This window comes from Gobio gobio (genome assembly GCF_949357685.1).
Source record: "Gobio gobio genome assembly, chromosome: 18".
NCBI classification, from domain to species: Eukaryota; Metazoa; Chordata; class Actinopteri; order Cypriniformes; family Gobionidae; genus Gobio; species Gobio gobio.
Window position 1 is genome coordinate 51,345,466 of NC_137111.1, and position 14,122 is coordinate 51,359,587.

Genomic DNA, 14,122 nt, shown 5'->3' on the forward strand with positions numbered 1-14,122 from the left:
AATATGAAACTGATTTTTGTGTAGTTTTTGCTAAGTGTCCAAATGAAAGATAACTACAATGGAAATCAAAAGATTTATCTCAGAATTTACGTTAACGTTACCTCAGTATTGAATTTTGCAGATTGTCAGCAAATGAACCAAACATGGCATTAAATTGAACAAATGTTACAAAACCTTGAAAAGACAACAGATAAAGTGACAATTAAAATAACATATGCAAAAAATGATGACTCGAATAAAATTTTTATAGCTCTTACCTTTTCCTCTAAGAACTCCCGCTGGTAGTCGATCGTTAGAGCAAAATGAGGCGCATGCGCAGTAGTCCAAAGTCCGTGCGTAAAAATGATGACGCAGTTCTTAACGTCATACATCTAGCAATTTATTTATATTTACATTTTTATTTGATGTACATTTAAATTGTATAATTGTCATATTAAACTTGCATTAAATTACAAAATAAACCAAACAAATAACAAATAATAATAATAAAAAAAAAACATTTGTGAGGATTCTTCTGACTGCACAGTGATCAATCCCTCTGTATTTTGGGAAAATCAAATGTGGACAAAAGTGGATAACATGTGGAAAACACAGATAATTCATGTGTTTTTTCCTGTAAGGATTTAAAATACTTCTAACACATTTTAAATGATGGATACAAAATCTAGTTTAGGTTTTGATCGGTAATATGCTATGTTCCATCCACATTTGCATTTTGTCTATGTAGGCGATTGAAAATGTATTTTCTTGCCGCTGAAATACATTTTGAAAAATATTTTGGTATGTGAAGGCTGGAACAAAATATATTTTCACTTTCAAAAATATATTTCATCGAACTTCGAATATATTTCACTGTTTACAACATACATTTACCATATATTTAAAATATATTTTGGCCAGAATTTTTTTTTTTCCCGTATGGGTTCACTCATTTATGTATGTATTTGTCAAAGAAGAACGCAGCCTACATCTGCTTTTATTACATAGAATATTTTAGTTAACACCGCAATTATTGTGCAGTGTGCACACTTTATAAAGGTTACATTTACTCAATAGGTATTTGAGCATTTGAAAATAATGAAATGTATTGTGAACTTGAAGTAATGATCAAATGACAAACCAAGAAGAATCGACCGTTAATAAAATAGAGTAAATATACTGCAAATTATTTTAAACTGCAATTCAGAAACAAACTGTGTTAATTTTTTCCCACTCAGAGTTTAAAGCATATTCCATTTGAACTTACAATTAGAGCCATATGTCAGTTAAACTCATTAAAGTATCTGAAATTATTAACTGCTGATCTGTGTTCAGTGGCAGTTTAGCTGCAGTATGTCAGAGGAGCGAGGGAAGAACTCTCTCTCTAAGATGAGTCTCTCAGAGGAGCGAGGGAAGGACTCTCTCTCTAAGATGAGTCTCTCAGAGGAGCAGAGGTAAGACTCTTCACACAATCATTTTAAACACAAATTAAGTTTCACAAATGAGTTTTTATCTCTGTGAAGAACAAAATCTTAACAAGCATTGTTTTATATTTGCAAATGCTAAACTGTTTTAAAAATATATAATGGTGACTTGACTTAAAAACACAACTAATACTTTTAACAAATAAAATCTACTTGGTAAAGAGGGCTTTATAGACATGTCACAGTTAAGATTGAGACTGTAGTATCTCCTGTAGTAAAGTGTGTTTTCTTCTCTGTTCTCTGTGTCATCAGTGTAAGATCAGGCTCATGTGTGTCCAGCTCTGTGTCTGTGAAGAGTGACTGTTCAAAAGGTGACATGCCGAACTTCAGTGAAAAACCACCATCTGCCAAAAGGTATTTCATGTGTTTCTTATTTTTTGTCACACGTGGACTGTGTTAGAAAGTTTATAAGTGAATGCTTATTACAGCTAATGTTACAGCTAACATGCTAGTTACAGCTAATTAGCTTTCTTTTCTTTGCTAAACAATGTACAACCCCTTATCAGAAAAAGTTGGGACAGTATGGAAAATGCAAATAAAAAAAAAAAGAAGTGATTTCTAAATTTACTTTGACTTGTATTTCATTACAGACAATATGAACACAAAATATTTCATGTTTTGTCTGGTCAACTTCATGTCATTTGTAAATATGCATCCTTTCCTGTCATTCAGACCTGCAACACATTTCAAAAAAAGTTGGGACAGTAAAGCATTTACCACTTTGTAATGTTGCCATTCCTTTTCACAACACTTAAAAGACGTTTAGGGACTGAAGACACCAAGTGATGAAGTGTTTCAGGTGTAATTTTGTCCCATTCTTCCTGCAAACAAGTCTTAAGGTGGGCAACAGTTCGGGGTCTTCGTTGTCACACATTCTCTATTGGAGACAGGTCGGGACTGAGGCAGGCCAGTCAAGTACCCGAACCCTCTTCCTCCGCAGCCAGGACTGCAGAATGTGTGCAGAATGTGGTTTTGCATTGTCTTGTTGAAATATGCATGGACGTCCCTGGAAAAGATGTCTTCTTGAAGGCAGCATATTATGCTCCAAAATCTCTATGTACTTTTCAGCATTAATGGTGCCTTCACAGAAGTGCAAGTTACCTTTGCCAAGGGCACTGACACAACCCCATACCATGACAGACCCTGGCTTCTGGACTTGTTGCTGGTAACAGTCTGGATGATCCTTTTCTTCTTTGGTCCGGAGCACACGGCGTCCATTCCTCCCAAAAAATACCTGAAATACTGCTTCATCTGAGCACAGTACACGTTTCCACTGTGTGATGGTCCATCCCAGATGCCTCGAGCCCAGAGAAGTCGACGGCGCTTCTGGACACTGTTAACATAGGGCTTCCTTTTGGCACAGTACAGTTTTAACTGGCATTTGTGGATGTAACTACGTATTGTGGTACTTGACAAAGGTTTGCCAAAGTAGTCCTGAGCCCATGTGGTGATATCGCTTCTAGATGAATGACGATTCTTGATGCAGTGCCGTCTGAGGGATCGGAGATCACGGTTGTTCAGCTTAGGCTTGCGCCCTTGTCCTTTACGCACTGAAATTCCTCCAGATTCCTTGAATCTTTTAATTATGTTATGCACTGTTGAATGTGAAATATCCAAATCTCTTCCTATCTTTCTTTGAGGAACATTGTTTTTAAACATTTCAATAATTTTCTCACGTATTTGTTGGCAAACTGGCGATCCTCTGCCCATCTTTGCTCCTAAAGGATTAGACCTTTCTTGGATGCTGCTTTTGTACCAAATCATAATTACAATCACCTGTTGACATCACCTGTTTCAAATCACATCATTATTTAACCATTTTACCTCATTACTAGCCCTAAATTGCTCCTGTCCCAACTTTTTTTGAAATGTGTTGCAGGTCTGAATGACAGGAAAGGATGCATATTTACAAATGACATGAAGTTGACCAGACAAAACATGAAATATTTTGTGTTCATATTGTCTGCAATGAAATACAAGTCAAAGTAAATTTAGAAATCACTTCTTTTTTTTTTTTTTTTTGCGTTTTCCATACTGTCCCAACTTTTTCTGATTTGGGGTTGTAGATGTTTTGAATTCATCATTTTGTCATTGCAGTTAATAATAGGTAATATACACTGAATGACTAAAAACAACTAAAACATTTTTAAAAAGTAGCCAGTAGATGATAAATGTCTGAGATAATATGAAAAGCAAAATCATTTACACTCAATCAAATGTACAGTCACTTTCTCAGCACTGAACCCCTGCACCAGATACTGAAGTAAATTATGGGAAATAAATGAATTTGGTTTGAAAATCTGAAATTTATTGACAGGCATTATAAAATGACTACACAGTTAATTGAATTGAATTATGCTGACAGAACTGTGTAGCTGTGACATCTCCATCTGAGTCAAACTAAACCTTGATGTTCTCTTCTGTTAGATTAGTCAAATATTTAAAAAGAAATCATGAACATATATATTTAATCTGTCGCTTTAAGCACATCAAAGAAAAGCTTCAAACAAGTGTGATCCAGTAAATTAAAATGATCTTTCTTTAACTTGTGAAACTGTGAATCGTGTGAGTCTGCACATTTCTCTGAAGGACTAGAGAGAGCGTGTGCAGATATCAGACTCAGATGAACCTCCTGTAGTCAAGCTTTGTCTATCTGCTCTGTGTTAGTGATGGGGAGAGATCAGGCTCATGTGTGTCCAGCTCTGTGTCTGTGAAGAGTGACTGTTCAAAAGGTGACATGCCGAACTTCAGTGAGAAAAAAACACCATCTGCCAAAAGGTATTTCTACCATGAAGACTCGGGAGACCAGATAAAGTATGATAACACCACAAGTTTATTAGCAGACCAGCAAGTATTAAATTAGAGGTTCTTTGGCGTAGGCCCCGTCCGTAGCGCTCGTCACGAGGGTAACGGACTCTGCATTTCCTGCCTGAAGATGAAGGCAGGGGAGCAGCCGACCCCCGGGAGGTATAGACAGGGACCGACCTGGTGGTGGTGGGGAGGATGGAGGCAATGCTGGCGTCAGCATCTGTGAACTCAGACATGTGTTAATTACCGATCTTTTATACTCTGAGAATTATGACTTGATTGGATAGGTCTGAATGTGATAAGTGACGTAACATTGAATCTTCCTGCCAGAACTTGCGCATAAGCTTCATTTCATGTGTTGTACATTATAGCATTGCATTATTTCTCCACTGGGGTATACGTAACATAACCTGATTGAATAAAACAATAAATCACAAAACACAACGTCTGGTAACCTTTATTGAACATGGTCTGGAGTTTCTTTCCAGTAATAGAATTACACAAGTAGCCACTAGGAGGCATAAAGTCACCATGAAAATAAATCATCCATCAATATATGTGAAGGACAAATGCACAGCTGTACTGCATTTAAAGTTTTAGTTCACCCAAAAATGAAAATTCTGTCATTAATGACTCACCCTCATGTCGTTCCACACCCGTAAGATCTCTGTTCATCTTCGGAACACAGTTTAAGATATTTTAGATTTAGTCCGAGAGCTTTCTGTCCCTCCATTGAATATGTGTTTACGGTATACTGTCCATGTCCAAAAAGGTAATAAAAACATCATCAAAGTAGTCCATGTGACATCAGTGGGTTAGTTAGAACTTTTTGAAGCATCGAAAATACATTTTGGTCCAAAAATAACAAAAACTACGACTTTATTCAGCATTGTCTTCTCTTCTGTCTGTTGTTAATCCGCGTTCACGACTGCTGACGTGTTATCTGGTGCGCCCGAGCTTCCATAGCTTGAATCCGCACGCTGTATTCAAGCTGTGGAAATCGCATACTATGTGAGTAGGTACTACATTTGAATTTGAACGAACTTGGCGACCGTTAAAAAAGTACGTTCTATATAGTATGAATGAATGTAGGATGAATGCAATCCGGACGTACTACACCCGCCATTTTGTCATTATCATGTGACCTACCAGCGTCAGTTGCATCCCTTCACCTCCATTCATAAATCGTCTCCCGTGGCCTCATGGGATAGTAAAGTGTCCATCATATGTGCACTTCAGAATCTCGCCGGAAGTAGAAGGTCATCCGGGTACTTTTCGCCTACTGTTTTTCAAATACTATGAATTCGGACATACTACTCTGTTGGCATACTGTTTTTCGCATACTATATAGTAGAGAAGTATTTGATTTCGGACGCAGCTTGCGTCTCCCTCAGACTGTAAACGAAGCTCGGGCGCGAAAGATAACATGTCAGCAGCGTCACTGCGGAGTAATGAACGCGGATTGACAACAGACCCGAAAGAGAAGACAATGCTGAATAAAGTCGTAGTTTTTGTTATTTTTGGACCAAAATGTATTTTCGATGCTTCAAAAAGTTCTAACTAACCCACTGATGTCACATGGACTACTTTGATGATGTTTTTATTACCTTTTTGGACATGGACAGTATACCGTACACATATTCAATGGAGGGACAGAAAGCTCTCGGACTAAATCTAAAATATCTTAAACTGTGTTCCGAAGATGAACGGAGATCTTACGGGTGTGGAACGACATGAGGGTGAGTCATTAATGACAGAATTTTCATTTTTGGGTGAACTAACCCTTTAAATACCATTTTCAACGTTTAAAACTTTTCAATTGAGATTGAAGTTCCTCCTGTAGTAAAGTGTGTTTTCCCTTCTCTGTTTTTTGTGTCATTAGTGTAAGATCAGGCTCACATGTGTCCAGCTCTGTGTCTGTGAAGAGTGACTGTTCAAAAGGTGACATGCCGAACTTCAGTGGGAAAAAACCACCATCTGCCAAAAGGTATTTCATGTGTTTCTTATTTTTTGTCACAAGTGGACTGTTAGAAAGTTTATAAGTGAATGCTTGAAAAAACAGCTAACATGCTAGTTAGAGCTAATCAGCTTTCTTTTCTCTCTGCTAGAAAATGTTTGCAGGAGATTTCTGTAATATTTTGTGTTACGACCCGCCGTATAACGACGAGGTCGACGTGCAAATTTAAGATGGTAAAAATAGGAAAACCAACCCCAGCCGACAGATCACCAAAACCACAAACACTAAATTCCATAAAATATATACATTTATTTTAGAAAAAAGAATAATGAGTGAATAACGGAGCAATGGCTTCAGGGTGCCCCAAGGCCAACATAACAAACAAAACAATCTTATAAATAAAACGTATATAAATGACCTAATCAGGAAGTAAAACAAAAGTTACAAAGAAACTTCCCTAACTCCCTACTAATAAACAAATGCTAACATTATAAAAATAAATGGCAGAACACCCCTACGCTTCAAAACTCAAATGTGAACATAAATAAATCAGCTTAAACAAACACTCATAATCAAAACGAAACGCTTTGGGATCTGCCGACGGGAGGAGGCATCCGGAGCTCTGCACGCCACCTGGTCAACGCCAGAATGAGCTCCTCGTCTTCCATTAGCGCCACCCTTTTAAAGCGGAGAGCCGGTTGATCCACCAATCAGACTCCTTGCACATCAGCCAATCCCTGCACACATGTACAAAAGAAAAACAACCCACACAAAACAAAATAGATCATAACATTTTGCCTGAACATTCAGTATTTTATCTTATTTATTTGCTAACAGGCTTCAATGTGAGACATTAGACTCAAACTTACAGACTCACACTCACAGGAACGACAGGAATTTCACAGACAATCTCCCGCGGATCTTCCAGGTAAGAAAACACATTTTCATAAGTGTTTTATTTATAAATATGTTATTAAACACAGAAGTTTAATTATTATTATTTTTTTACTTTTAAAGAACACATAAAATAAGAATAAAATGTAATATATTTAAAAATACGTATATTTGTCAAAAATGACGGTTATCACGTTTGTCTTTTTAACTGATTTTTTTTTTACAGATATTTTACATGATTGAATAAATGGTATTGAGCAAATGTGGACGTGCAGTTTGGTTTAAATTGTTGTTTTGTCTTTTTTTCTTGCTGTGTTTGTAGGATCTTGAGAGCAAATTAATCAAATTTCTGAAGAATGAGCTGAGAAAGTTTAAGAAAATATTACAGAAAGAGAACACACAATCTTTAGTGAAGGACTTTAATGAGAACAGAAGCAGTATCAAAGAAGCAGCTCTTGATCTCACTCTACACTACCTGAGAGAGATGAAGGAAAATAATGCTGCTGATACTCTAGAAGGTAAGAGACTCACCAACATCTGCCATAATGTCACGTACAAATGTAGGAGATGAAATTTAGACTAAAATTATCTGTTTTCTGTTCCTGTGTTTAGATGAGCTGCTCTTCATTCATCAGCTAAAGTGTGGCCTAAAGAAGAAGTATCAGTGTTTGTTTGAAGGAATTGCAAAGCAAGGCGACTCCACACTTCTGAATAACATCTACACAGATCTCTACATCACTCAGGGCGGCAGTGAACAGGTCAATACTGAACATGAGGTCAGACAGATTGAAGTTGCTTCCAGGCGTCATGAATCACAAGAGATTCCAGTTGAATGCACAAAGATGTTTGAAGCACCTGAACAAGACAAGGAGATCAGAAGTGTTCTGACAAAAGGAGTCGCTGGCATCGGAAAATCTGTCTCTGTGCAAAAGTTTGTTCTGGACTGGGCTGAAGGGAAAGAGAATCAGGATATCAGCTTCATATTTCCTCTTCCATTCAGAGAGATGAACTTAAAGGAGAATGAAAAACTAAGTTTGATGGATCTTCTAACTCAGTTTTTCCCAGAGACAAAAGGACTGAACCTTACAAGAAGGAATAATCATAGAGTCCTGTTTATTCTTGATGGATTGGATGAATGTCGTCTTCCTCTGACGTTTGATGGTAATGAGACGTGGCGTGATGTATCATCTCCAGCCTCTCTGGATGTTCTCCTGACGAACCTCATCAAGGGAAATCTGCTTCCTTCTGCTCTCATCTGGATCACCACCAGACCAGCAGCGGCCAGTAAGATTCCTCCTGACTGCATCGACCGGCTGACAGAGGTCAGAGGATTTAATGATGCACAAAAGGTGGAGTACTTCAGAAAGAGATTCACGGATGAGAAAATGGCCAATGAAATCATTGATCACGTTAAACAATCAAAGAGCCTCTTTATCATGTGCCACATCCCAGTCTTCTGCTGGATTTCAGCCACTGTTCTCCAGAACATTCTGGAGGAGAAAATAAATAATGATGTGAAAAACAATGAGTCTGATGACGCCTCTAAAACACAGCAGGAATCAAACACTGAAGACACTCCCAAGACTCTGACACAAATGTACACACACTTTCTCCGCTTTCAGATCCTGCAGAGCCGCCGAAAGTATGATGGAGAATACACACCAGATGTTTCCTGGGATACAGACGCCATCCTTTCACTGGGGAAACTGGCATTTGACCAGCTGGAAAGAAACAACCTGATCTTCTACGAATCAGACCTGGAAGCCTGTGGGATTGACGTCTCTAAGGCATCAGTGTACTCAGGCATGTGTACCCAAATCTTTAAGGAGGAAACGGGGATCACTCTTGGCACCATGTACTGCTTTGTTCACTTGAGTATTCAAGAGTTTATTGCAGCCCTTTATGCACATCTGATTCTATACATCAACAAGAAAAGTGTGTTTGTTCATGAATCTACAGAACAAGAAAACAAAAATAAAGTCATAATTGATTTGCTCAAGATTGCAGTGGACAAGGCTATTGAGAGTGACATTGGAGATATTTTCCTTACGTTCCTCCTGCGTCTGTCACTCCGGTCCAACTGGCGACTCTTACCAGGTCTGTTGACACAGCAAGATGGCAAGTCTACAGAACAGGAAAGCATAAATGAAGCCATGATTGATTTTCTCAAGGCTGCGGTGGACATGGCACTCGAGAGTGAAACTGGACACCTGGACCTTTTCCTTCGCTTCCTTCTCGGTCTGTCACTCCGGTCTAATCGTCCACTCTTGCGAGGTCTGTTGACACAGCAAGATGACAATGACCAGAGCAACAAGGAAATAGTTCAGTACATCAAGCAGAAACTTGAAGCTAATCTGCCTGCAGAGAGATCCCTCAATCTGTTCTACTGTCTGAATGAACTTAACGATCAAACTCTGGTGAAAGAGATTCAGACCCACCTTAGCAAAGGAAGTCTCTCCTCTGCTGACCTTTCACCTGCCCAGTGGTCTGCTTTGGTCTTTGTGTTGTTGACATCAGAGGAAGAGCTGGAGGAGTTTGAGCTTCAGAAATTCAGGAAATCAGACGAGTGTCTCATTAGACTATCAGCAGTCATCAAAACCTCCAAAAGTGCACTGTAAGTCAAAATCAAAGTAAAACAAAGTCATTTTTTTCAGGGTCTCCACATGTCCTGGAAAAAACCTGGAAAATTGATGACTAATTTTCCAGTCATGAAAAACAAGAGAGAGTGTAAAATGTCCTGCAATTGTTTTAATGTTCTTGTGTTTTCCTTTAGCTTAGAACAAAGAGTTTCATTCTCCCTGAAACAATTAACATAAGTAGCATAAAGTGCTATGTTCAGGGATGCTGAGGTTTGAAACATTAGAGAAGTATTTTGAAAGATGATGTTTAGTCTTGTGTTGGCCCTTGCAGCAGATAGCTAATTGTATTAACTGCTCAAATATTTGGAGCAAATGTCAACTGGTAGTCAGCTACCTAACCTGCTTAATATTATTTCAGTAACTTGCTAACCAATTATTTTGATACAGTATAAGCCGGGGATCTGCATGACAACCTACAGCAATTACACAGCATGTTTTATTTTGTTCTGATTGTTGTCAAAAGTACAGGTACTTTGGTACCAAGTCAGTACAATTAAAATTCCAGCCTTTCTGCAGTACCAGTAGCACTAGGTCAATGCGATACCCACTGATAGGTGGCTGCATTCAAATGCTCCCATGTGTTTTTGTGTAAGCACTCTGTAAAAAGCATAAAATGTTTCTATTTACATTTGTTTTTAGAGCATTGAGGATTCTACCCAGTGTTGAGCACCTGAACGCAATGGCAATGTTTTAGTCAGAATTGAAGCACTTTCTTAAAGACTATTGAGCTAGCACTTAAATGTACCATCTATTAAACCTATAGGTGAAAAATAGGTTTAATATTTGTATTTTAGCAAATGTATTCAAACGAATTATTCTGGAAACTTACTTATTTCCCTTGTAGGTTAAATGATTGTAACCTAACATACAAAGGCTGTTCAGCTCTGGCTAGAGTTCTTGGATCAGATACCAATCTGAAAGAGCTGAACATGAACAATAATAACCTCCAGGATTCAGGAGTGAAGCTGATCTGCACTGGATTGGAGAATAAAACCTGTAAATTGGAAATACTGAGGTAAGTTTTGTGACAATAGATAAAGCTTATTGAGCTCAACAAAACAAAAACATAAGGTGAAATCCAGACTTGGATAATGAACAGGGATGCGTTACCCAAAAGCATCGTAAGTCTAAGTTGATCATGGAACAATTGCCACCAATGGTCTCCATGATCAACTTAAGCTTACAAAGCTTTTGAGAAATGCTTGAAGATATTTTTATATCTACACCTGCCATGGTGCTCTGATTTGTCTGTCAGTGACTGTGTCCTAATCCTATGCTTGGCGCTATACCATTTACTGAATGGGTTTGGTTAAGTTCAATGTGAGGATAACTTAAATAACTTCTGTCTGCATTTAGAGATATCCATTTGACTTAGTAGATAGAAAATTTGTTTTCTAAAAAAAAAGTCCCAAAATTTATACAACATAATAGAATAAAATACAAATCACATAATTTAAATAAGCCACAGAATAAATGTCACGGTTTGTGGCTTTTAGATGAAGTGCACGACAAAGGAGTCAAACTAAATAGTCTTTAATTCTAACAGGAATCACAATGAACAGGAGAATAACCAAGATAACTTAACCACACACACGCACATGCACAACCACACAGCCCACCACACATGTACTGATTAAAGATACTGTATAGGGTTTCAGGCCACTTGAAGTCTGGACCATTGTAATATTTAGCTTAAAATAATTAGGCTATCTAGTAAAAAACAAACAAACAACATACATATTCAAAATGCTTTAAGTTAACTAGTAGTCATTTCAAAGTTTTAAATAGTCTTTCCTTGCTGTCTACAAATAATTTTCCCAATTATAATATTTTTATTATGAAATTATCTTTAATCTGCTGATTAATAGGCCTAATGCTAAATATAGATTCAAAAACGGATTGTCACAAGCCTGGTATGAACAGAACAGAGTCATACCGTATGTTGGACAGATAAAACTAACTATATTTGCACTTTATATTGTTCAGTCAGTGTTCTCTAGAGTAACTGATTCATTAGCTGGATGTTACATTTGCATTTCTGTTCTAGACTCTCTAATTGCAGTATCACAGAAGAAGGTTATAAAGCTCTGGCTTCAGCTCTGAGATCAAACCCTTCACACCTGATAGAGCTGGATCTCACAGGAAATGATCCTGGACCATCAGGCGTGAAGGAGCTCAGTGATTTACTTCAGGATCCACAATGTCAGCTGAAGACACTGAGGTGAGATGGGATGAAATAATACAAAATAAATAATATAGAGGTTAATTATTTATAGAAATTTAATTGTTCTAATACTGTGGGCTGCATAATCTGTTTTTGTCAAAGTGTTCACTGTATTTCCCTGTATTTGGTTGAGCAGTGATTTGGGTGACTCTCCAATGTATTTCTCTAAACCATAAGTAAGCTTGAACTGAGTTCTTGTGTGGAGAAATGATTGAAGGTAGTGTAGCACAGTTCTTCACCAGCGATGTTAGAGTGACAGCCTTCAAAGAATATAACCCAAAATTCTGTCTGTGGGACAACTTTATCAGTTATTCTATTTCTAAAATAACTGATTATGTAGCTGAATGTTACATTTGCATTTCTGTTCTAGACTGTCAGACTGCAGTATCACTGAAGAAGGTTATAAAGCTCTGGCTTCAGCTCTGAGATCAAACCCTTCACACCTGATAGAGCTGGATCTCACAGGAAATAATCCTGGACCATCAGGAGTGAAGGAGCTCAGTGATTTACTACAGGATCCACACTGTCAACTGAAGACACTGAGGTGAGACGGGATGAAATAATACAAAATAAATAATATAGAGGTTAATTATTTATATAAATATAATTGTTCTAATACTGTGGGCTGCATAATCTGTTTTTGTCAAAGTGTTCACTGTATTTCCCTGTATTTGGTTGAGCAGTCTTTTCGGTGACTTGCCAATGTATTTCTCTAATACATAAGTAAGCTTGAACAGAGTTCTTGTGTGGAGAAATGATTGAAGGTAGTGTAGCACAGTTCTTCACCAGCGATGTTAGAGTGACAGCCTTCAAAGAATATAACCCAAAATTTTGTCTGTGGGACAACTTTATCATTTCAATTTAAAAGCAGTTTACACAAGTAATGACAAGAATAATTCAACATTACAATAACATCAATAAAATAGTATTAGATAATAAAATAGCCAGCTACTTAACCCTCTCGAGTCAGCGGTCTGCTCTCTTTTTTTCTTATCAGTGCCCAAGAGACTCAAATAACTGTTGTTTTTTATCATTCAGGCAAGTGTTATACATCATTATAATCTGTTAAGTTTCTATTTTTTTGTGTACAGTCACAATAAAAACAAAATGTTTTGCTTTTTGCAAAATGAAGAAAACAAACATGATGCGCGATCTGCAGCCTCTCTGTCAAAGACGTTCATTCAGATAGTCTTCAGAAAAGGAACTCTAGCTTAGTGAATACTTGTCTCACAAACAGGAGACATGTCTATAGAAACACTGAAATGTCAGGTTTTAAACAATGTAAACCAAATCGAAAACAAATATTCTGTTTTTATGTAATCAGGTTGAAAACCGATAGATGTCAGTCACCCGCGAGCCACTTCATTATCCGCTAATGCGACCACGCCCACGGATCGCGCATTCTATTGAGATTCAAATACTGACGATCCAGAGTCGACGCCCCCACACCAACTCATACAAACACGTCTAGTGAATCGCTGTAACGTTACTTCAGCTACATCAGTTTGAGACGTTGAGGAATAATCCTGGATTTTTTCTGCTCATGAAAAGCTGATCATTTGTAAGAGCAAAGGATTCAGCGCTGATTTTAAGGTCAGTTTATTCTGTTAGCATCTGTGAATATTAAATGCAAAAAGTTTAAATAGGAATCCTGTTGCAACATTAAATGTCATACATGCAAGACTTTTTAGACAAGAATTTATTTGGCTTGTTTTGGACAGATTATAACGTGTTTATTGTAAAAGATCCTAGGTTCACATCAATAAAGCTTTTATTCGCAAATGTCTGCTCAGATGCTATAAATATAGTACCAGTCAAACGTATTTTGCTTCATATTGATGTTTAAATATTATAGCCTAATGGTATTTAATTTAATATCAAAGTTTGTCAGAAATTATTATGGAGTTTTGTTTTGTAGAAAGAGAATTGCTTTCTTTAAAGTGAATTTCGTTTTGTATAAATTGTATCTTAATTTTAATTATTTATTATGAATTTTTTTTAGCATGAGACTACTTTCAAAAACATAAATAGTACAAAAAATGTTTTAAAAAAAATGCTCTTAGTTATTTTTGTCTTGTTTCTAGTCTTAATATTTATCATTCTTAAATCAAGATGCATTTACTAGATAAGTACAATT

The 14,122-nt window shown here is 37.2% G+C and overlaps 1 protein-coding gene across 6 annotated transcripts in view; it reads left to right on the forward strand.

Annotated features, from left to right (window-relative positions):
• Window positions 1-14,122, forward strand: part of LOC307142162 (uncharacterized protein) — a 248,757-nt gene that overhangs the window by 15,082 nt on the left and 219,553 nt on the right. For all 6 annotated transcript variants that reach the window (XM_079842775.1, XM_079842776.1, XM_079842777.1 and 3 more), the window contains exons 2-11: window positions 1,315-1,433; window positions 1,716-1,817; window positions 4,131-4,241; window positions 6,154-6,258; window positions 7,066-7,156; window positions 7,445-7,640; window positions 7,735-9,736; window positions 10,606-10,776; window positions 11,809-11,982; window positions 12,356-12,529. In XM_079842775.1, the coding sequence (XP_079698901.1) occupies window positions 1,333-1,433; window positions 1,716-1,817; window positions 4,131-4,241; window positions 6,154-6,258; window positions 7,066-7,156; window positions 7,445-7,640; window positions 7,735-9,736; window positions 10,606-10,776; window positions 11,809-11,982; window positions 12,356-12,529 (3,227 nt within the window). In that variant the 5' untranslated portion in view covers window positions 1,315-1,332. The remainder of the gene's footprint in view (window positions 1-1,314; window positions 1,434-1,715; window positions 1,818-4,130; window positions 4,242-6,153; window positions 6,259-7,065; window positions 7,157-7,444; window positions 7,641-7,734; window positions 9,737-10,605; window positions 10,777-11,808; window positions 11,983-12,355; window positions 12,530-14,122) is intronic.